The 20,695-nt window shown below is 56.6% G+C and overlaps 1 protein-coding gene across 1 annotated transcript; it reads left to right on the forward strand.

Moving 5' to 3' along the window:
* Window positions 1-1,156: 1,156 nt before the first annotated feature.
* On the forward strand, window positions 1,157-16,897 carry STK35 (serine/threonine kinase 35). Its single transcript, XM_052810336.1, has 5 exons — window positions 1,157-1,765; window positions 1,924-2,170; window positions 2,222-2,917; window positions 8,687-9,434; window positions 16,455-16,897. Exons 1-4 carry the CDS (start codon window positions 1,157-1,159, stop codon window positions 9,397-9,399), a joined length of 2,265 nt encoding a protein of 754 aa, XP_052666296.1. The 3' UTR covers window positions 9,400-9,434; window positions 16,455-16,897.
* The last annotated feature ends 3,798 nt before the right edge of the window (window positions 16,898-20,695 follow it).

Consider the following 20,695-nt stretch of genomic DNA (forward strand, 5'->3'; position numbering starts at 1 on the left):
GCAGCAAGGGCTGCCTGCAGCTGGGCTGCGGGGCGAGGGATGCGCCGGCTGTATTTCATGGGCCATGGGAGGCCCCGGCAGCATTGTGGGGAGAACTGCGGAGGGGGGCTAAACCCAGGGGGGGTCTGCTCCCAACCGCTCGCGGGAGCCGTGCAGTCTCTGATCAACCGCGACAGCCCCAGAGCGAACCTCCAGCAGCTGCACCGGCGCGATCAAGGCAGATGCCGGGCGGGCAGCGCGGAGCCGTGGGAGGTCACTGCTGCGGTGGACGCAGCAGCTGGCAGAAGAGTGGCGTGGGACCAGGAGGCAATGCAGCCCCTGGCTGTGTCACGCCGCGGTGGCTTGAGGTCACCACGCAGCCCAGGCGGGCACACGTGCAGGCACACGGTGACCTCCCTGCGTGGGCAGGTGGCACAAGTGGCCACTTGACACCGGTACAGAAAGCGGAGCCCACGTAAACACGGCGAGTCATGCCGCTGCCATCATCCCCGCCGCCGGCACGCACCGCGCCAGGCTGCCGAGCGGCACCAGGAGCACCGGGCTGCGGCACGGCCCCCCTCATTTCCCGGCCCGGGAGGTGAAGTGATTCCATTTAAAAGCAAATTGAGTTCAAACCACTTGCAGGAGCTGCAGCCTGCGTCGTACCACCACGCTGCAGAGGGTCAGCCCCGACATGGGAGCCATCGCCCGCCCCACACACCAAGCCCTGGGTACCGGTGGCTCCGGAGGTCTCCGTCCCCCCCAAGGGGGGGACGCACACCAGCATGATGCAGCCCAGAGCTGCTGCGGGCTGTGTGATCGCAGCGGCACATGCCTCAGAAGTGAGTCAAGAAACCAGTCATTTTTAGAGCTCCTTTGTAAACCGGCTCTCCTTGACCGTCCGCAGAGTGTCTGTTGCTAACGTCACCCGCGCCGGAGGCAGGAAAATGCGGGAAAAGCAGCTTGAAGAAAAACTATTACGGGGTTTGATCGCCATTCCCCCCCAACAAGCCCAAGGGGAGCGGCATGGCAGTGCGCAAAGCTCCCAGCCCCAGCAGCCCAGTGGCAGGATTAGACCCCCTTTCCCCACACCACCCAGGGTGGACAGATGCTCGTGAAATCCCCAGCTGGGGGGGTGAAGAGCAGTTTGGGGACAGCATGTGGGACAGGGACCCCCATGTGGGGATGCAGCCATCCAACACCACCTGCCCACGGGAGCAACGTGGCCAAACTGGTCCCGCGGGGATCCAGGACCCGAGTCACAGGGGACGTGGTCATCCCGGGGGGCTCCCACCCGGCCCTCGCCACCCCCCCTCAGGGTCCCGGTGTACGGCATTCACCGTGCCCCGTTTTTGGTGACCAGTGCATTTCCCACGGGCACCCAGTGGGTGCTGGGCCACCCCACGCCAGTCTGCTGGGCCCCAAAAGCCCCCGCTGCACCAACACCCGCCCGGTCCCGGCCCCCACAGCAGCGGGGCGACGTCCCCCGGGATCTCAGCGACTTTCCCGGGGAACTTCCAGCTGGAAACCCCCCGCCCCGGGGGGGAGCCCCGGGAGCGGGGATCGGACCATCCCCGGTAGGGCCCGGGAAGGGTCCCCGAACGTCACCGGGGCCCTCAAACCGGCCCCGAGCCCCGCTCTCGCCCTTCCCGGTACGGTTGTACAGCTCCGGTGCACCGACCCCCCCTCGCCCCCCCCGTACCGCACCGGCTACCGCCAGTGCTCCCGGTACACGGCCCCCGGGGGCCATCACCCCCTTCCCCGGTGCACCGACCGTCCCGTTGCGGTGGGAGGGGGCGGGTCACCCCCGCCGTTACATAAGGGGTTACGTCAGGACGCGCAGCCCCGCTCTTATCCCGCCGCCGCCGCCCCGCCCCTCCTGTTCACACGCCGCCGCGCAGCGCCCGGTTCGGACCACTCCCGCCGCCGCCACCCGTGCCCCAGGTGAGCCCCGTGGGCCGGGCCCGCGCCGCCTTTCCCGTGCTGTGCCGTGCCCGGCGGGGAGCGGAGCGAACAGACCGGACCGGGGCGGCCGCCACCGGGCGCCGCCGCCCCGATGTCCGGCCTGTTTACACCGGGGCGGCGCGTACCACAGCGGCGGGGGGGGAGGAGGGGGTCGACCGCCACGCTGAGCCCCCCGCCGCGCTGAGACGCCCCGGGCGGCTCACGCTCCCCGGTTACCGGACGTGGCGTAGGGAGACCTGACCACCGCTACCGAGGCCCGTCCCTCCGTTGGGGAGAGGTCGGGATCCCGGTGTGGCTCCCACCTTTCCCCCCCCCTTCCCCCCCCCACCCGCCACTGTGGTTCGTCCCGCACCGCCGCGATTGGCCGAGCGCTTAAAGGGGCAGGCAGGGCGCGCTTTTCCGCCCTCCGACGCGGCGGCGCGTGCCCCCTCGCCGGCGCGGCGTTCCGCGGGGGGGGCGGCGGCGGCGACGGCGGCGGCGGCGGCGGGCGCGCGGCCCCCCGGCCCCCCCCCCCCCCCCCGCAGCGGCGCCATGGAGCCGGCGGACGGCGGCCGCCGTGGGACACAAAGGGCAGCGCGGCGGCGGCGGGTGGCAGCGCGGCGCGGCCCTATGGCGGCGGCGGCAGCAGCAGCGGGGCCCGGCCCGGGTGGTGGTGGTGCTGGTCGCGGTCGCGGTCCTCCACGGTACAGCCTGTTGGCCGAAATCGGGCGCGGGGCCTACGGCGTGGTGTACGAAGCGGTGTCGGGCCGTAGCGGCGCCCGGTTGGCGGTGAAACGGATCCGTTGCGACGCCCCCGAGAACGTGGAGCTGGCGCTGGCGGAATTCTGGGCCCTGACGAGCCTCCGGCGGCAGCACCCCAACGTGGTGCGCTTCGAGGAGTGCGTCCTGCAGCGGCACGGCCTGGGCCAGCGCATGAGCCACGGCAACAAGCGCAGCCAGCTCTACCTGCGCCTCGTCGAGACCTCCCTCAAAGGTATCCGACCCGACCCGGGGCACCCCGGCATTGCTGCCGTGCCGAGGAGTTGTTCCTTTCCCCCTCCCCAGGCACCCCAGTGTCGTCCTCTCCCACCCCACAGGGCCTCCTGCCCACCCCAGTGTCACCCCAGCTCCCAGGTTACCCACCCCTGAGCAGCCTGGCTCTGCCACCTCCCCGCTGTCATCCATGCCCCCCCCAGCAGCAGGTTAACTTCTGGGACACCCCCCCCGCCCCCTCCGCAGGACACCCCATTCCACCGGGACACCCTTTTTGTCGTGTCCCCTCCCCCCCCAGCATCTCCCCATTGCTCAAATCCCTCCTTGGCATCACCTGCCCTCGAGAGGAGCACCCAAAGCTCCCCCCCCTGCTTCTCGCAACACCTCTCCCTCCACCTTTGCTTGCCGCTTTGACCAATATAACCACCCCTGGGCTCCCCACACTGCACCCTGGGTTGTCCCAGTCTCCTCTGTCACCCCTGCCAGCCCTGGAGTCCCTCTGTACTGCAGCAGTACCTGCCCCAGGCACGCTCCCATCATCTGCTTCGGTCCTGTCCTTTTAGGGCTCCCCCGCAGTGTCCCTCTGTTGCCCCCAGCACCCGTCTTTGCTGCCACCCGCCCCAAGCACACCCTGGGGCCCCTGCCCAGCACCACCTGTCCTGGGCCCTGCCCCGTGCCGTACCCTTGGGCTCTGCCTGTGTGTCCCCTCCACTCACTCCCCTTCCTCTGTGTGCTGCTTCTGGGGACACCTTCCTTCCCTAAGCCCCCACCCCGTGCCTTGGCAGCCCTGTGCCCTGCCTGTGGGGTCCCTCCCTGTGCCCTGTACCTCTGCAGCACCCCAGCCCCTCCTCCTGAGGGACCCCGTTGTCACCTCCAGGCTCAGACCCAGCCCTGGGGAGCATCCCTGTGTGTGGCCCTCAGTGCTTACCTCCTCCTCCATTACACCCCCCCTCCTGGGGCTCCCTTCATTACCCTGATCTGCACCACAGCCCATGCCTGTCCCTTGGGGACCTTTACCGGTCTCTGCCCCAGTCACACCAAGGGGACATCTCCCCTCTCTCTGCCCGACACACAGTCCCGTCTCCTCTGAGCACCCCAAGCCTCCTTCCTTGAGCTCTTACAGCTTTGGGACTGTTCTTTATGCTCTCCTGTCCCCATTCCCCTCCCAAGTACTGGCTCCCTGGGGACAGCCCTGGAAGCACCAGTGCCTGTAGCCTGGGCTGACTTCCCCGTCTTCCCCTGGGGTCCCTCAGCAGCGTCACGGGGCTGGCAGGGGTCACCTTCTCCTGCCACAGTTGATGACTGTGATGGTGACATCTCCAAAATGCTCCCTCCCTCCCTTTGCTCCCTTGGCTGCTTGTCAGACCCAGCTCTGCCAATGTGCAGTGAAGATGTGGAAAAATACCAGAGCCCTGTATCCTCGATGCCCCCATGCCCCCCAGCCTGCCGCAGTCAGAGCCAGCTCACCCACCCCCCACCCCCTCCCCTCCCCAAATTTGTGTGCCAGGACTTTGTATGCTCTTTGGGGAGCTCAGTCTCCCCATGCCCTCCCAGCTGAGCCCCCCAGTGTAGGCAGACTCCAAACCCTGTGCCAGGCACAGACTTGATGCAAGGCTGCTGAGACGCATCCTCCGAGCAAACCTGTGGCTCTCAGACTGCCCCTGCCTTACCTGTCCCCTCTGCACTCCTGGGTGGACATGTCTGGACCTGCCTGGCTCTCCCCCATGCAGATGTGGTCGTGCTCTCTGTTCACATTCCATGTACAACCACCCAAGACAGCTTCCCCAAGAAGGGCAGTGTCCTAATTTCTGTATAGCCTGGGTGCTTCCTTTATGTGCTCTTGTGGGCATGACTCCCTGGGAGAGGAGCCAACTCTTCCCTTCAGGTGTGTGTCCAGCTGTAGCAAGTCAAGCTCTTTCTAGCAGGTATGAGGGTTTCCTGCCCCCCTTTGTCATGTTGCACACCCCAAGAAGAGGTGGCATGGCTTGGGGAAAGCTCTTGAGTAGCTATAGGTGCCTCCCATCTCTAGGTGGGGAGAGACCCCTCTGACTACCCTGCTGTGGGGAGGGCTTTGCCTGCCCCGGTCCTGCTGCAGCCCTCTGAAGAGGGGAGCGGAGCTGGGCTCTCCATCCCAAGGCTGGAGAGCAGCAGTTTAACCCCCCAAACCAGAGTGCATCCTCCCCTCCATCTGCTTTCCTCCTGACTGCCCTTTGGGCTGTGTCATGCTGGCCACAGCCTCGGGCAGAGGCTGTGCTCACTGTCTTCCCAAGCTTTGGGTCTGATACAGCACCCATAAATATTTTCAAGACAAAAGCTAGAGCTAGATGAACCTCCCAGGTCTGCTTGCTCTCCTTCCCTGCCTGCAGCATGCAGGCTGCGAGCGCGGAGCTGCCATGCTGTCACTCCGGCCGAGGTAGCCGGCACGTAGCTGTGCTGCCGTGCCATTCTGCACGACCGCAGCTGGGCTATTTACGGGCCTGCACAGATGCTGTGCCAACGCGCCGGGGCTCAGGGCATGGCAGGGATTAGTCGGAGACTTTCTGAATCGGGAGCACAACTGTCGGGATACCGCGCGATGTTGGGTCTCAGCTACAGTGCGGAGCCTGAACCTTCATCATTTTAATGAGATGTGGAATAATAAATTTAAGGGCAGAGTGCAAAAAGGAAGCTGAAAGCCTGGCACTGAGTCTGGAGGAGAGACATGTACTTGAGCAATGTGCCCTGATACATGCACACCTTCAGGGCTTGTGCACAGCCACGTGCCCCTCTTGTTTTTCCTAACCCATAGCAGTGATAGAGCTGCCTTAAGTGAACAGGTATAAGTTGTTGCTTCCTAGTGTGTCACCCGTGGGGCCACCAACTTGCCACCAGTGCTCAGTGTCACTCATGCACTGCCTTGGCATCGCCCATGCATGTTCCCATCAGTCCAAGCACCCAGGCTTCGTGCCGCCAGCTCTTGTCTCCCTGGCGCAGCCTCTTTGCACAGAGGGAGTCAGAGGTTACATGCAGCAGTGGGGAGTGGGATGCCGGTTCTGCTGTCATTAGATTTTTTTAATTTTTTCTTTTCCCCTGTGATGCTAAGCAAATTAGTAAGCTGTTAATGAGCTCCCAGGATAGGTCATGGGAGGGCTGCTGCAGGGACAGGGAGGTTAGCATGTGCCATCCTGTGTTCGGGCAGGGAGCGTGCAGGGATGCTTGCTTCATGATGGAGAACAGGTCTGGCCTGTGGTCTGCATCTCTTCAGCTCTTGGCTGCTTGACTTTGGTTTGCTAACATCTCATCTTTAGGAAGCGGCTTGCCAACTCTTTAGGTTTAAAGCTGTTTGTTTTGAAGGCAGGAAGATGATTTAACAACTAAACCACTTTCAGATTATAGAAAGAAAATGAGGAAATATTACTCTTGGCTTAAGCCTCTCCTAGCAGCGCTCCACCCAAAGTGAAGTGCATGGTGCTTGCAGCTACTGCTGGGCCAGTGGCGTCCTCCCTGTCCTTGCTGAGGTTCAGGGGCCAAGTTTTAAATCGGAGCCTTCGTTACACTAAAAACAAACCTTGGCTTGTTGGAGCCAGCAGGTCCTGGTGAGCCAGTGTTCGAGCCGCTTCCCTGTGGGAAGGGGCTGTCGGCAGTGCTGCCGTGTGAATGCTCTCACCCTCCCACCTGTGTCCCCTGGCCTGATGCTCCTGGCTGTGTGTGACTGGCACGGGGCTCTGATGTGCTCCCCATCGTGGTGCAGTTCCTGGCTGAGAAGAGCCAAACCCTCCTGCTCCCCGTGTTGGGGCTGTGTGGATGCTGAGGGGAGCAGGAAAGCAAAGCCCCGTGCCCTGCTGCGGTGTTGCTGGGGTTTAGCAAAGTTGAGGTGGGGGGCAGCAGTGTGAGCTGGGGCTGTCCTGGCTGTGAAAGGTCTCTCCCAGGACGAGCAGCCTCTGCTTCGGTTTCCATGCCATCATGCTTGTCTCACCAAAGGGTGACTCGCACCGGAGAAGCTGTTTTTCCTGGTCAGCGTTTTGGACTCTAGAGCCAAGCTGTCCTGTGCTGCTCCCAGTTAGCCCTTGGGTTTGTGTGCTGATCCCCCCTCTGGCACTTTGGGGGTCTCATTTGGCTCCTCAAAGTGCACCCAGTGCCCAGTATCTCCAGCCTGTTCATGATCCCTCCCATCCCCCAGACCTAACCTTCATCTTCTGCTGAGGGCAGGGAGGTGCAGCCAAATCCCTCTGTTGTGCAGACTTTCATTTCCATAGCAGTAGCCATGGATACAGACTGTTTGTGCAAATAACCAATATTCCCACCCACACTGATCACTGACCATTGCAGGGACGGGCGCCGGGCAGCCCAGGGCTTGGTGTCCCTGGTAGTCCTTGGCTTTACCTGCTGCTGGAAGTTTGCTTTCCCAGATGCTCTCTGGGGCTTTGCTAAAACAAAACCCAACTTTGTCAAATGGGTGGAGTTAGTTAACTGCTTTCAAAATACTTGGATTCATTTGTGTGACTTGTTAACTGTGGCAGAGGTGAGTGGTGTCCTCTAGCTTCTCCCTTACGGTGCTTGAGGGTAAAAAAACCTAGCTCCTAGAGCAAAACGATATCCTGGTTGTGTGCGCAGGCTCTGTCTGTCACCTAGGTGCTCTGTGCAGGTGACCTGGGGTCTGGCAGAGGGATTTGCATCCTGGCGTCAGCTAATGGGGCCGGGTCTGCCGCCGGCGCTCCCCGGAGCATCCTGGCATCGCATCGCGATGCCAGGATGCTCTGGGGAGCGCCGGCGGCAGACCTGGCCCTGTTTGCTGATATGATGCTGTTGTATTTCTCCACGTGTCTAGTTTATGTGCAAGAGAGTGGTTTGCCTCAGCGGGGGGGTTGTGGAGTAAAACCTGGATGCAATGAATTGGACCTGAGATGCTCAGCTTGAAGAGCTCAGTGAGATGTCTGGTGAAGGAAGAAGCTGTTTGGGTCATAATCTTGAGTAGCAGCACTAATGAGTGAGGCAACAGTTATATTCTAAGTGTGGCTGAGATTGCACTTAAATGTTGTTTGATACTTGGGCCTCCAGTTTCCTCTCTTTAAAGACTTGTTGGCACTTACTGAAAGCTGTATGAAGTGGCAGAGCTTCCCTAGCACAAACACAATGCTTAAATGCACAGATTTAGTCTGAGAAGAGCCAGCGTGCTGCAAGGCTTTGACACTGGTGTGATTGCTCTTAGTGAGGCTGTACTGGCACAGCGTTAAGGGGTGTGATTTACTCCCCACTTGCAGTTATACGAATAAAGCATAAGGTATGAGCCAGCCTTTGCCTCCTGCAGCAGAGCTCAGGTGGGAGAGCTGGCATTCACATAGAACCGATTTTTTTCCCATAGACTCGCTGCTAATTGTGCTTTTAGTGTCTGCTGCTTTGGCTTTCAGAGCCTGGGGAGAATTGCCTGACGGTAGCACAGGAAAATAACCCTCTGCTTCCAGGTTCCCTGCAAGCGCCTGAGAAGTCGCATGCTCGATCTCACTCACATGCCTGCACTTTGCTGGGAACAGGTCCCTGAGCTGGCTCCCAGGCAGTGGGCCCAGATTAATGTGTTGCTGGTGAGTGGTGCTCAACGGGATCCTAAAGCGCTTGAAGCCACAGCAGTGCCAGCATCACTGCTGGTACCCTGCAGTGCGATAGGTCCCAGTCACGTTCCTAAGGCCTTTACTATCTGCATAAACCAGACCTGTTCCTTGCCCGCATTGAGTTAGTGTGGACATTTTGTAATGTGTCTGAAAAACCCACTCTTGCTTTTGTCCCTTTCGGTTAGGTGAGAGGATCCTGGGCTATGCAGAAGAGCCTTGCTACCTGTGGTTCGTCATGGAGTTCTGCGAAGGGGGAGACCTCAACCAATATGTGCTCTCACGAAGACCAGACCCGGCGACAAACAAGAGCTTCATGCTGCAGTTGACCAGCGCCATTGCCTTCCTACACAAGAATCATATTGTCCACCGGGACCTGAAACCAGACAACATCCTGATAACTGAGAAGTCTGGCACCCCTGTTCTCAAGGTGGCTGACTTCGGGCTGAGTAAGGTCTGCGCTGGCCTGACTGCTCGGGGCAAGGAGGGTGGGCGTGAGAACAAAAATGTGAATGTGAACAAGTACTGGCTGTCTTCAGCTTGCGGCTCCGATTTCTACATGGCGCCCGAGGTTTGGGAGGGACACTACACCGCCAAGGCTGACATCTTTGCCCTCGGCATCATCATCTGGGCCATGATTGAGAGGATAACTTTCATCGACGCGGAGACCAAGAAGGAGCTGCTGGGGACCTACATCAAGCAGGGGACCGAGATTGTGCCCGTTGGGGAAGCGCTGCTAGAAAACCCAAAGATGGAGCTGCACATCCCTCAGAAACGCAGGACTTCCATGTCTGAGGGGATCAAGCAGCTCTTGAAAGACATGTTGGCTGCTAACCCACAGGATCGACCTGATGCCTTTGAGCTTGAAACCAGAATGGACCAGGTTACATGTGCTGCTTAAATTCAGGGCAGGGCACTGCTGTGCTTTGCAGCTGGGTAAGTGATCTGCAGTTTTTGTATTATTCTGTCTGCTGCACCAGCCTGATAATGTACTTTGTAGTGACACAAAGGAGTCTTTTATGTTCCCAGAGCTATTTCTATAGTGACTCATCAGAGCACTGCTTCTGAGTTTTTTTCCCACCTATTCTACTGCAAAAATAAAGTAGAGGTGGGAAAGAGAATTAGCAGCTGCCCATCCCACTGCTGCCCAAAAGGCCAGCGGAGCTGGCAGGGCTGTGCAGGAGCGTCGCTCCGCAGAGGTTCTGGCCAGTGGCTGAGACGGGCTGGTGCACGGCAGAGACCTGCGAGCACCCTCAGACATCAACTTTGGATACATCTGTTCTCTCCCAGGGGCAGGGAAGGAACTGCCAGTTCTGCCTCCTCTGCTGCGTGGTATAATATCTGTGGTCAGTGCTGAGAGCACCTCGCTGTCTCGCACAGTCCCCTTCCCCTCTGAGACTCAGGACACCTCGGGGCTTGGCTGGCTTGGTGAGCAGGCACCAAGTGGAGTGGCAAGTCTGTCTCAGCACAGACAAAGCTGTTTCCTTTGCTTTCACCTATGAGGCACGTGGGTCCCTCTTGTGGGTCTGTCTCGTTTCGTTTCCTCGCTGAAGGCCGGACTTCCCTGTGGTGTGAACTGCAGTTGCCCAAACCAAGTAGGATGCTTTGGTCTCCAGCATCTGAGTTTGTAGACCTGCATCTGCTCAGGAAGGAAGCTTACAAAACAGTTGTGCTCAGACTGAGCTCAGCTCCATTCAAGCAGAGTCCCCTCCCTGCTCCCCTCCCAGCTTGATTCCTAAATAGTCCCAAGCTCAGAGGTCGCGGTCCTGAGGTCTGGGTGGTCACGCATGGTCTGGAAGGACCCCCAGGGACGTGGGGTAGCTGGCAGTGACACCAAAGGACTGGGAGGTGTTGCCTGCATGGCAAAGCTGTCTGTAAACAGCAGCTGTTACTAAGGATTCTCTTGGCCAAACACTTCAATGAAACTGAAAAATTACAGATTACAAGGGCTGAGGCTGACATCTTCCCAGCCCAGTTTTTTTCTTAAGCTCCTGCAGAGCTGCCTGACTGTTGCTGGTCATAGGAGACCTCTGAAAGCCTGCTTGTGTCAGGTGCTGGCATTGCAGCTTGGGTCCCAGCCCTTATCTCACCCTGCAGCCACACAGGTCCTGCTGGACCAGACCAGACCACAGATAGAAGAGAGCAGAGAGGGACGAAATGGCTGCCCTAGCCAGCAAACACCCGGCCTTCAGCCTTGCAGCCGATGGCCGTGTGCCTGGCCTGCTCCCGAGAGCAAGCCTTAACCAGCAGCAGGGCAGTGGGGAAGGTGCAGGCATTTTGGCAGGTTTTGCTAAAAAAACCCCTCATCGCTGCCCACCTGAGGGTTCCCGAGCTTATGTAAAGTGATGTGCTGCCCGTCCCCTCTCTGCGTGTGTGCCCAGGTAAGCTCTATGCTGTTTGCAGAGAAATAGGAATATAGAAATGGAAAGGCCCATGGGGTAGGTCTAGTTCTGTCACTGCTGGTTTGTCCAAACTGATCCACAGACAATCCCCTCCACACCCTGGCACAAAATATTTAACGCCCTTAAGATCTCCAGCGCAAATAATTGATGTGACTGCTTCTGCCTGGGGCTGAGGCTCCTTACTGGTCCCAGTGTAAGTGTGGGCTGGGGATTAGGGTGGGGAAGTGAATCTGCAGAAATGTGAATCTGCAGAAATGTGAGTCTTTAAGACGGGTGCGATAAAGACCTGGGGCAAAAGCAGGGCACCCCACCTTGTGTCCCAGGGCGAGGCGTGGGTCTCCTCCGGCTGTCGGGAGCAGCTCTGCTGCGTGGCGGAGGGTCGGGGATTGCAGTTGCCATCTGCGATTGCTCTGTGCTGACACGATGCTGCTGAGTTATGCAACCAGCCCGTGCCCTCCGGGGAAAATTCATCCTGCGCATATCTGCAGAATAGTACATGCAGGGATAACAAACACCGAGGGGACAGTCCTACCCTGGGGCTGTTTGCTTAAAACCCAGCTGCCTTCTGCAACCCCCCCGCCTCGCTCCATCCGTGGCCGTGAGTCTGCGTCGATCTGGCTCCGTCAGTGACACAGCTGCAGCAGAGATGGATGCACTTATATAACGCAACCTGGCATACGCAGCGTGGACGCTTGGCCCAGATAGGAGCCTGGCGCCAGCCGTATGTTCGCCGCAAACGCAGAGTGTTGTGCCGTGGGGAGCATTCCTCTGGCTTTACATTTATGGGGCAGTAGAATATTTGGTGTGTGTTCCTGTAGGGTTTTTCTAATACGTTGTGTATTTGTGCGTTCAAATCAGCCTACCCCTGGCTGTTACTAAATGCAAATCTTAAATTGGAAACCTGCTTGAGAAGCTTAAAATGGGATTTAGAGCAGGGCCTGAATTCTGCTCTCAGGTAATTTAAGTTGACCGAGAAACTCAAGTAACCTCTTCCAACTTAATTGTGGCACTGGCGCGTAGCTTATAGTGCTGCTGGGTCGTGCAGTGAGGAGCTCTTCCCCAGGACAGCTTCAGACCCTGCTGAGCCTTGGTTCATGTCATAACTTAGAAAACCGTAACCTTCCCTGACCCAGACAAGCAGATTTTTGCTTATTCTTTGATATGCCACTGATGTCTTCCAATTTTGCTTCATGTCCCAGCAGCTTTGCCTTTAGTTCTGCTACGGATGCTGCACGCACCTGCCAGTCAGCAGGCTTCATGCTCTGTTACCCTTCCAAAATGCAGATATTAAATGTCAGTTCTCAGCCAGGGAAGTGTTTCTGGCTTGGTTTCTGCTGGACACCAGGGTGTCTGGGGTGGAGATGAGCCTGCTTTATGTCCTTGCTGCCCTTACCAGTGCTGCTGGTGGCCCAAGGGCGGTAGGTCCAGCAGAGGTGGGCAGCATTTCCCTGGGCAAAAGAAAGGCCTTCTCTTTCTTATTTGAACACTGTGCTTCCCCGCCTTCTGCAGAAGGAGTATCTCTAAAACCCAAGATTGCTGTGCCCAAAAGCATGCCTTTTGGGGAAAGAGGACAAAAGCCTTTCTAGTACAATTAGGGAGTGGCTGGATTGTGCTGGGTACATGCTGATCATCTTGATTGCTGTGTGATAGCCCAGCACTGACTGCGAAGTACACTAAGGAGTATGTCACCCTTCCTTGTCGGTACTGAAAGGTTGGGGCCACTCACCTCTCTCCTTTCCTGCAATGTGAACATCTTTTTCTTTGTGTGTCTTTTTTTTGTAGCTGCCCTCTGAGCTCCCCAGGGCAGGCGAGGGGCCTCCCATGGACTCTGCTTCAGTGGGACCCTCTAACATTGGGGGGTTGTGCAAAGGAGTGAGGTACAGTGAGAGCACATGGCTGTTTGCTGCTCGCTGGAGTGGCACCAGTGGTCTTCGCCACAGAAACAAGGGGAGCAAGTGGCAGCATCACCCACCACCTACAGTTATCCATTTAAGAAACTTTGTAGTTTTAATTCACATAGGACATCCAACTGCAATGGTTTTGATCAGTGTAGAAGGCAGCTTGTTCTGGTAAATCCTTCCATGGTATTTCCACTGTGGATAAAAGAGTAGGTCTGATTTTTGCGATGGATGCTCAAGGTGAACGGCAGGAATGTGTGCATGTGGTGTGGTGCAGACTGCCACATCTCAGGGGCTGCCCTCCACAGGAAGGTGTCTGACAGCCAAGGCCAACCCGGTTCACTCCAGCACTCCTCCCCCTTCTCTGTCGCTGGTTTTGATCATTCCGGTTTCAGCTGAAAGTAACTGTTTGCATTTGCATTGTTCTCATCTTTGCATTTTCAAAATGCAACAGGAGCTGATGCTGAACAAGCTCATCTGCTCTCCCTGCATGATGGTGCCTATCCCTGGCGAGAGCTCTCTGGTGCTGTGCCCAGCCGCTCCTGAGCACCACTAATAAACTGCTGCCCTACAGAATTTCAGACCTGGAGGGCAGGGATTGAGCCCACATCAGCAGTATCTCTGCGAGCTGTCAGTGAGCAGGGCTGTTGCATCAAGCTAGGTCTTCTCTGTTAGTACCACTCAACTCAAATTTTACCATATGGTAGAATTGCCCTGACCCCATGGGCCAGGAACAGGTGAGCAAGTCAAGGAAAAGGATAGTGGCTTCATTTCTGAAACAATGTTGGTTTTGACTTCAGACTATTTTCAGTGTGGTTTGCGAATCTTGGCACGGACCAAAGCCATGGGACAGTAAAAGCAAGGTCAGTTCCTCATCTTGGCAGTAGCAGTGGGTGCAGCATCGCAGGCCCACCCTGCAGGGTGTTGACGTCTTTCTAGGCAACGTTGATTCTACCTGGGGAGAAACAAAGCCCTGAGGATGAACTGGATCATGTCACCTCTGGCCAGGAGTGTTAGTGTTTGCGTTTGCTCACCGTCATCCCCCCTCTCCCTCCTGGGAGAGGCTGCTGCAGTTGGATTTAAGGAAGCTCCCAAGGAGCGAGTCACAAATCTAGGTACAGAGCATGAGGAAGAACTTAGGAGATAAAGCAGGCTCTCGGCCTCCTTCCCTTGCACCCTGTGTTCCCACGCAGGGGTAGATAATGTGATTAACGTGACAAGGTGCTGGGTTATCTCTCCCTCCCCTGCACCGAGTCCTCTGATACCAGGCAGACCGCATTGCCACCTCCCATCTCTGCTGTGACCCACGCATTAGTCTTGTCTTCCTTAGGTGCTGGATGAGGACTCTATGGGCTGCTGCTTCATATCCTGCTGATGCTGAATGAACATTCAACCTGATTAAACTATAAGTGGCATCAGTGGAGGGATTAAAAGCTCTTGAACAAGCCCCTGAAACAATGTGCGTCAATGGAGTGAGCTGTCCTGTCTCAGAGCTGTGAGCTTGGGGCTGCTCAAGCAAGCGCCTTCCCTGAAAATGCTCCTACTCCAGGGAAGCACAAATAGAAACGCTGCCCTACTTGCTAATGAAGCTGCACTGCAGGAGAAATCTTCCAGAAAATTCCTCATGTGATTGCCCCTGACCTGATGTCTGGGTGCCTCTTGCAAGCTGCCTTCTCAAACAGAAAGGCTTTTTTTCTGATTGCTGCCTTTGAAGGCGGCATCTCCCAATTAACCTCTCCTGAAAAGCTGTGTGCCCGTAGCCCTGGCTTCTGCTCCGAGCAGCAGAGGCAGCCTCTTCCTTTAGAAATGTGTTCCTCAGGCATGGATTTCTTTAATGAGATTTCCTAAGGCTAAGGGATTTGAGTAATTTGCTGGGCAGTAGCAGTTTTTCTTCAGCAGGTCTCTTTTGCTGCTCTGTTGCTGTTGCTGGGTATCTCTGCAGAGCCCCTCGCTCGTGCCCAGTGGGAGAGGACCTGCCCCTGCTGAAGGGGGGAGCTAAATCCACCCCCCCAATTTTTTCCATGTAACTTTCTGAGCTCAGAGCTCAAGTTTGGGAAAAATTAAACTGATGTTAACTCCTGGAAAATTTACCACCTGTGCCTAGCACAAGGGGTGAGGAAGTGAAGCAGGGCCCTTTCCTTGGGGTTGAAGGTTTGCAAGTGTTTCAGTGACTTCCAGCCCCATCCCCTGCTGCAGGTAGCCCTTGAGGCACCAGTGGGCAGAGCTGACAGCAGCGGGGAGACCCCCGGGTCCCTCCATCAGGCAGGTGGGTCCCAGCTTTCATCGAACCATCACGACTGGTTGCCGGTACAACCCCTGGCTTCAGCTCTGCTGGTCCCTCTGAAGGTTCTGACATCCTGAATGACCTATTTCCAATACAGAAGTGACATTGTGTGCATGTGTGCTGTTCCTCTGCTGGGTCCAGCCCTGCTGCTGGATGGGATGTCCACAGGGAATTTGCTGGGTTGCAAACAAACTGGATGGAAAATGCTGGTGGCTTATGTGCAGAGTTGAGCATTTCTGCGTCCCTGAGCTCGGAGGACAGGAGGGTGCGGTGCCAGCGCTTTGGATGAATTGGTGCAGCACCCTTGGTGCTGCAGGGACCATGGGGGATGCTGTACATTGGGGATTTGGCCAGAGCAGGGACTGGTGCAGCAAAGATCTGCCCATTCTTCCCTAAAATCCCTGGCACTGAGCATCCTCGTGGGCTGTCGCAAGCGCAGCACAGTTGTGCTGCAAACCCATCCTGCTCTGCTTTCAGTTGCACTGAAATGGATTTTAACCACCTCTTGCTGAGCCACTTGAGAAGCTGAGGCTGCTGCTGACGCACAGGGTGAGTGGTGCAGGGTGTCCCCGGTGTCACAGCTTGTTCCAGCTTTCCTGGTGGAGGACCGGGAGCCAGTGCTTGTGGGCACATCACGTGGAGCCTCAAGGCTGGGCTCTGCTGCAGTAATGCTCATCTTTGTTCCAGCTAGGCTGTCACCACGATGAGCCCCGCAGGATGGGGCTCTCTTATGGGTGTGCAGGGTGATGCTCAACCCCCAGCCAACCCATCCTAGCTCAGCCCACATGCTGGGGCAGCTGGATGCATACTGACCTTGGCAGCGTGCTCTGTGCATGGCTGGCTGAATCACTCCTGTGAAAGAAATGACTGTAAACTGAGTCCAGACCCACAGTGCCTGGATCGATAACAAAAGCACTGCAAAGTAGAGAGATGTGACAGCACCCATCTCAGGCTAACTGGGACCAGTGGGAAGGCTGTGGGAGTGGGTGCCCTCTCCGCAGTGGTGTCCTCCAGTCCTTCCATCCAGCAGCCGGATGATTCCACCACCAACCTGGTTACCATTGCACTGTCCACCTGGTGCAGTTGTTCGTAGGCGTTGCTGTTCGCGCTCATTGTTTGGGGCTGTGTAACAAGAAGGTATGCTCTCATCTCAAGTTCTCCCAGACCCTCAAATGGTGCTTTAATTAAGGCTTGGGAATGAAAGGAGAGGTACAGCGAGCACACTGAACCAGCGATCCTGCTTGCTTTACCTATGTGCAGTCTGGGTTGGGTGGCAGCAGGGGTGCTGGCAGGATGCTGTCACAATCTAGTAACAGGGACAAAACCACTGACATACCTGACCTCTTTCTCTCCTTTCTTGTTTTTCTTGCAGGTTAATTTACCAGGGACCCAAAATCTCCATTATTTACGTGCAACGAGGGAAGTCAAAGATATAAGGGAAGATGATGATACAGAAGATCCCTGGTCTGCAGGATCTCTGGCAATGTGAAATCTTTGGGTGTTACTTTTTGTTGGGAAGAGGTGTTCTGGGGGTGTGGGAGAGGTCTGCAGGGGCCTGTAGAAGAGCACAAGCTGGCAACTATCACGCTCGTGAGACTTTTAAACAAGATCCAGACAGTAGATCCCCTGCCCAGCCCTCCCCATGTCTCCTGTGCTGCCATTGACTCAGTAGATGTTTCTAGGGAAGATCTGGTTCCATAAGGAGGTGGGAATTGGCAGTCCGGCAGCGAGGTGTGCTGCCAGGCACCAGCTCTGAGTCCTACTGGGCACAACTCTGGGCTTAAAGCTATTGCTTTCACCTAGGGGAAACAGGAGCAAAGTAAGTCTCTTGGGTCACATGTTCCAAGCAGCTAAATAATTTCATAGCCGGGCAGCTTCTGAATAGGTGGATGCTGCCCAGGCTATGAGCAGTTGACATTAAGATAGAATAGCATAAACAAGCTGGAAAGCCATTCAGCAAGGCAGGTCTTGAATGAAGGCAGACCTTCGTTCTCCCTGAGCTGGATTTCACTAGTGATGTTTGTTACAGTCTTTCTATATAGAGGGCAACGGGGAGCCCATAGGTACATTTTCAGGTGGACATCATCTGCAGACAAAAGAAACAGAAAGCAGTCCACTTACTCTGATTCATTTAATGCCAAACTTCAGTTGTTAGGAACAATAATTGGGAGAGGAGGAGGTTTGGCCTAAATGGCTCAGGGGCTGGATTGTAGCCTCCCGCAAAACACTTTTCCCTGCTAGATAACTATCTCCAGGAAGCAAAAGGCAATGCTGCTGTTTAGGTTTGGTTACAGTACAGTACAGCTCAGGTAAGGAGATTGGAACCTCAGGCTGAGCAGTTAATACTCGATTTCCTTGCCTATATTTAGAGCAACACTAATATTCTGAGGCTGACCCCGTATTGATGGTCTTTAGACTTTGCTCACTGTAAATGCAACGTAAAGCACCCCTCTTCTCTACCCTGCAGGTTCTGAACCAACTAAAACATTTCTCACCAGGCTAAATCACCCGGCAGCGGTTTGGGGAGTGGGCTGCTCTGACCCAGCATCGCTCACAAACTGCCCAGGTGCTCAGCCCTTACTGCAGCCGGAGCTGGCCAGGGCTGGCCAGGGGTCCCTCCGACCCCCTTGTCCCTGGCTGTGGGAACTGCTCCTTGCTTGCATGCAGGCTGCAGCTTTCCTGTGTCATCACTGGAAGGTTCCTGAACTAGCAGCACCTCATTGTGTCTACTCAGTGTCCTTTGCTGACCTCATGGTAATGAATGGAAATGCAGGAAATTCAGGTGGGCTAAGGCAGAGCTAAAGCAGGGAAAGGAGGGAGGGTTTTTTTTTTCTCTTGCATATATTCCAGGACACAAAGCTAAGGCTGTCACTGCAGGAAGGCCAGGTCCCTCTTAGGAGGATGATGCCAGAAGGTTCCAGACCGTCTGTCAGTGACTTGTGAAGGTTCGGACAGCACAGATGCAGTGCCAAGCCCCCGTTCCTACACTGCTCTTCTGTTTGTTCCTAGAGATGCTTCTGTGGGCTGTGGCCAGCCACAGCCAGACCATGACGGTACAGACTCCTTCCAGGCTGGTTACTGGGGTTTGAGCAGTTTGGGGTTGGTTAGCAGGCGCTGTGCTCAGCCCTGGCCGCAGAGCATTCTCAGGGGCTTTGAACAGCGCTTTGGCTGCTCTCATTTCTCTCTAACTAGCAGCAGATCCCTGCAGTGGCTGTGCTGAGGAGCTGCAGGTGGGTTTCTCCCCCAGCTCCTGGGGAGGGCTTGCAGAGCCCTGCATCTTGCAGGAGGGCTGCAGTGAGATGAGAGCTGAACCCTGTAGTTCTCAAGTACAGCATTAGTGCCCTGACCGGACCATCCTTCCTCCACCTGACAGAGCCTTTGCTCCTGACTGTTGTTAACTGTTATAACCTAACCCTGGCTTGAATGGGTGCAATTAAGAGGGCTTTACCCTCCCAGCCCTGCTTGCGTGGCTTTCCCTGCTGGAAGGGCCCCTCACCAGGTGTTACCATCCCAGTTGCAGGGAGCTTCCTAGCAGGAGGTTTCCATGTGTGGAAACCAAGCCTGAAACGCAGGACGTGGAGGTGGAAGGGGGTGAGTGGGTTGCTTACTGGGACCCCTGCCTCCAGCCAGCTGCCAGCACCCTGCTCCTCTCTGGGGACACAGGAGTGAGCCTGGCAGGCAGCTCCGATTTGGAGAGCAGGCAGGCAGGCAGCGTCCAGGCAAGCCCTGGGAGGATCAGCCCTCTTTGGTCTGCTGCTGTTTCAGGCCATCTTCAAACCACACGTCTCCACCTCAGCTTTTGCATTGCAGATGTGTTTTTAAAGCAGCTTGATGTTAGTGAGCTAGACCGTAGTGCCTTACTTAGGATTTAGCAAACACTTCCAAGGACAAGTCCTAGGGCTGCTAGCCTTTGGCCAATGTGGATGTTTCCCTGATAAGTTTGTCCTTTTAAGAGCATTTCTCCCTGATGATTTTGCTGCTGTTTGTGCTCGACTCCTCAGACTATATGGGAACCTGCCTTGTGTTTACAGCTCCCAGCATCTCTCCTCCCAGTTACTTTGGCCCAGACCAGCACTCCCCCTAGAACAAGGTGGGAACAGGGAACAGCTCAAACCTGCATGTGCTATGGGATGGAGGATGTTTAGGCTTCTCTTCCCAGGTGGGTCTATCGGGCACCTCCTGCCCAACTCCTGCAGGCTGAACTTCTCCTTCCACTGTAGAGGTTTTTGGTATTAGGATGCGCCGCTGGGAAAACTCAAGCTTAAGCAAGCAGCATCGAGCCTGCAGCCCATTGCCCAGCCCAGGGCCAGGCTGTCTCCATCTCTTTCTGGCCACAGTGAAGCTGAGCATCCAGGTGCCGGGGGGGGCCTGATCAGTGGCGGGGGGAGCCAAGCACCCTCTTGTGAAACCCTGCCACCCTCTGGGCTTGTGGGTCCCCAGCCAGTGCCTGTGCTGGGGGAGTGATTGTATGAAACTGTTTACTTCTGACTATGCTGTTTACAAGAGGGATGTGGGGTGGGTGGGGGGAACAAGCCAAGCCTCAGGAGGATTGGGAAACGTGTTATCTGCACCAGCCTACAGCAAGGCTGACACCGCTGGCATCATGCAGGTGTCACGGGGATCTCCCAGCCAGCTTTGGTCCTTGGGGAGGAGAGAGCAGAGGTGGCTCTAGCCTAGAGGAGTTAGATTAGCTCCCCCTTGTCCCCTTGCTGCTGTGTTTGAGGTTCAGCGGTGCTAGTGATGGATAAGAGTTACCCCTGTGGTCTTCCTTTACTCCTCAGGACCCAGCTCCTTCACATATCAGAGGCTCCCAGAGCCCTTCTGGAGCAATAAGACTTAAGCATTACCATCGTTGTGGAAATCCTCCATTGTGTGCGTTGTATGTTTCCTCCATATGCAGTACCGAGTCTGGGTTTAAGCCTGCCAAGCGTCATGGGGCAACTGCTTCAGGGCACGAACTGGGACATGTGTCCCTGTGCTTTCTGCGGGTCTCAAGAGCAGGGAAACAGGTTGCTGCTTTCCTTCATTACCCCAGGCGTGCGCTCTCCAACCCTCACACTACAGCTGCCCGGGGCAAGGTGGGGCTTCTGGTCCTGTTTTGGTGACACCACTGCAGGACGGGCTTGCGGTGCTCAGCCCCGTGCCAGTTCAGCTGTGCTGCAGGAGAAGGCTGCATGCTCTACTCCAGCTCCTTGCAGCCTCCCATCCCATCAGCCAGGCTGCGCAGGATCCAAAGCTCGGCAGAGGAGCAGCATCTGGAAAGCAGAGCCCCCGGCTCCCTCGGCAGCGGGATGCGGCTGATGCTCATCCTGCTGGCTCCCTCGCCAAGGTGCTGCCGGGAGCTGTTGCCCGTGGTGGGGAGGGCTGTGCTGGCAGCTTTTCTGCTGCTCAGCTGGTTACTGGGCACATCGCAGCGTGTGGCCCTTCATGTCCAAAGGCATTTCATGCTTCAGAGCGGGGTGGTGGGTGCAGCTGGAAGGGAAGTGCAGGAAGCTGCTCTCTTCCAGCTGCGACCTGACAAATCCTGTTTCTCTGCAGTCTGCCCAAGTGCTTTTAACTCCGAGGGTGATGTCCAGGTTGCTGGAAGAGCTCGTAGGGGCCACATAGGAGTGC

Source organism: Harpia harpyja, chromosome 1, assembly GCF_026419915.1.
Source record: "Harpia harpyja isolate bHarHar1 chromosome 1, bHarHar1 primary haplotype, whole genome shotgun sequence".
Classification (NCBI taxonomy): domain Eukaryota; kingdom Metazoa; phylum Chordata; class Aves; order Accipitriformes; family Accipitridae; genus Harpia; species Harpia harpyja.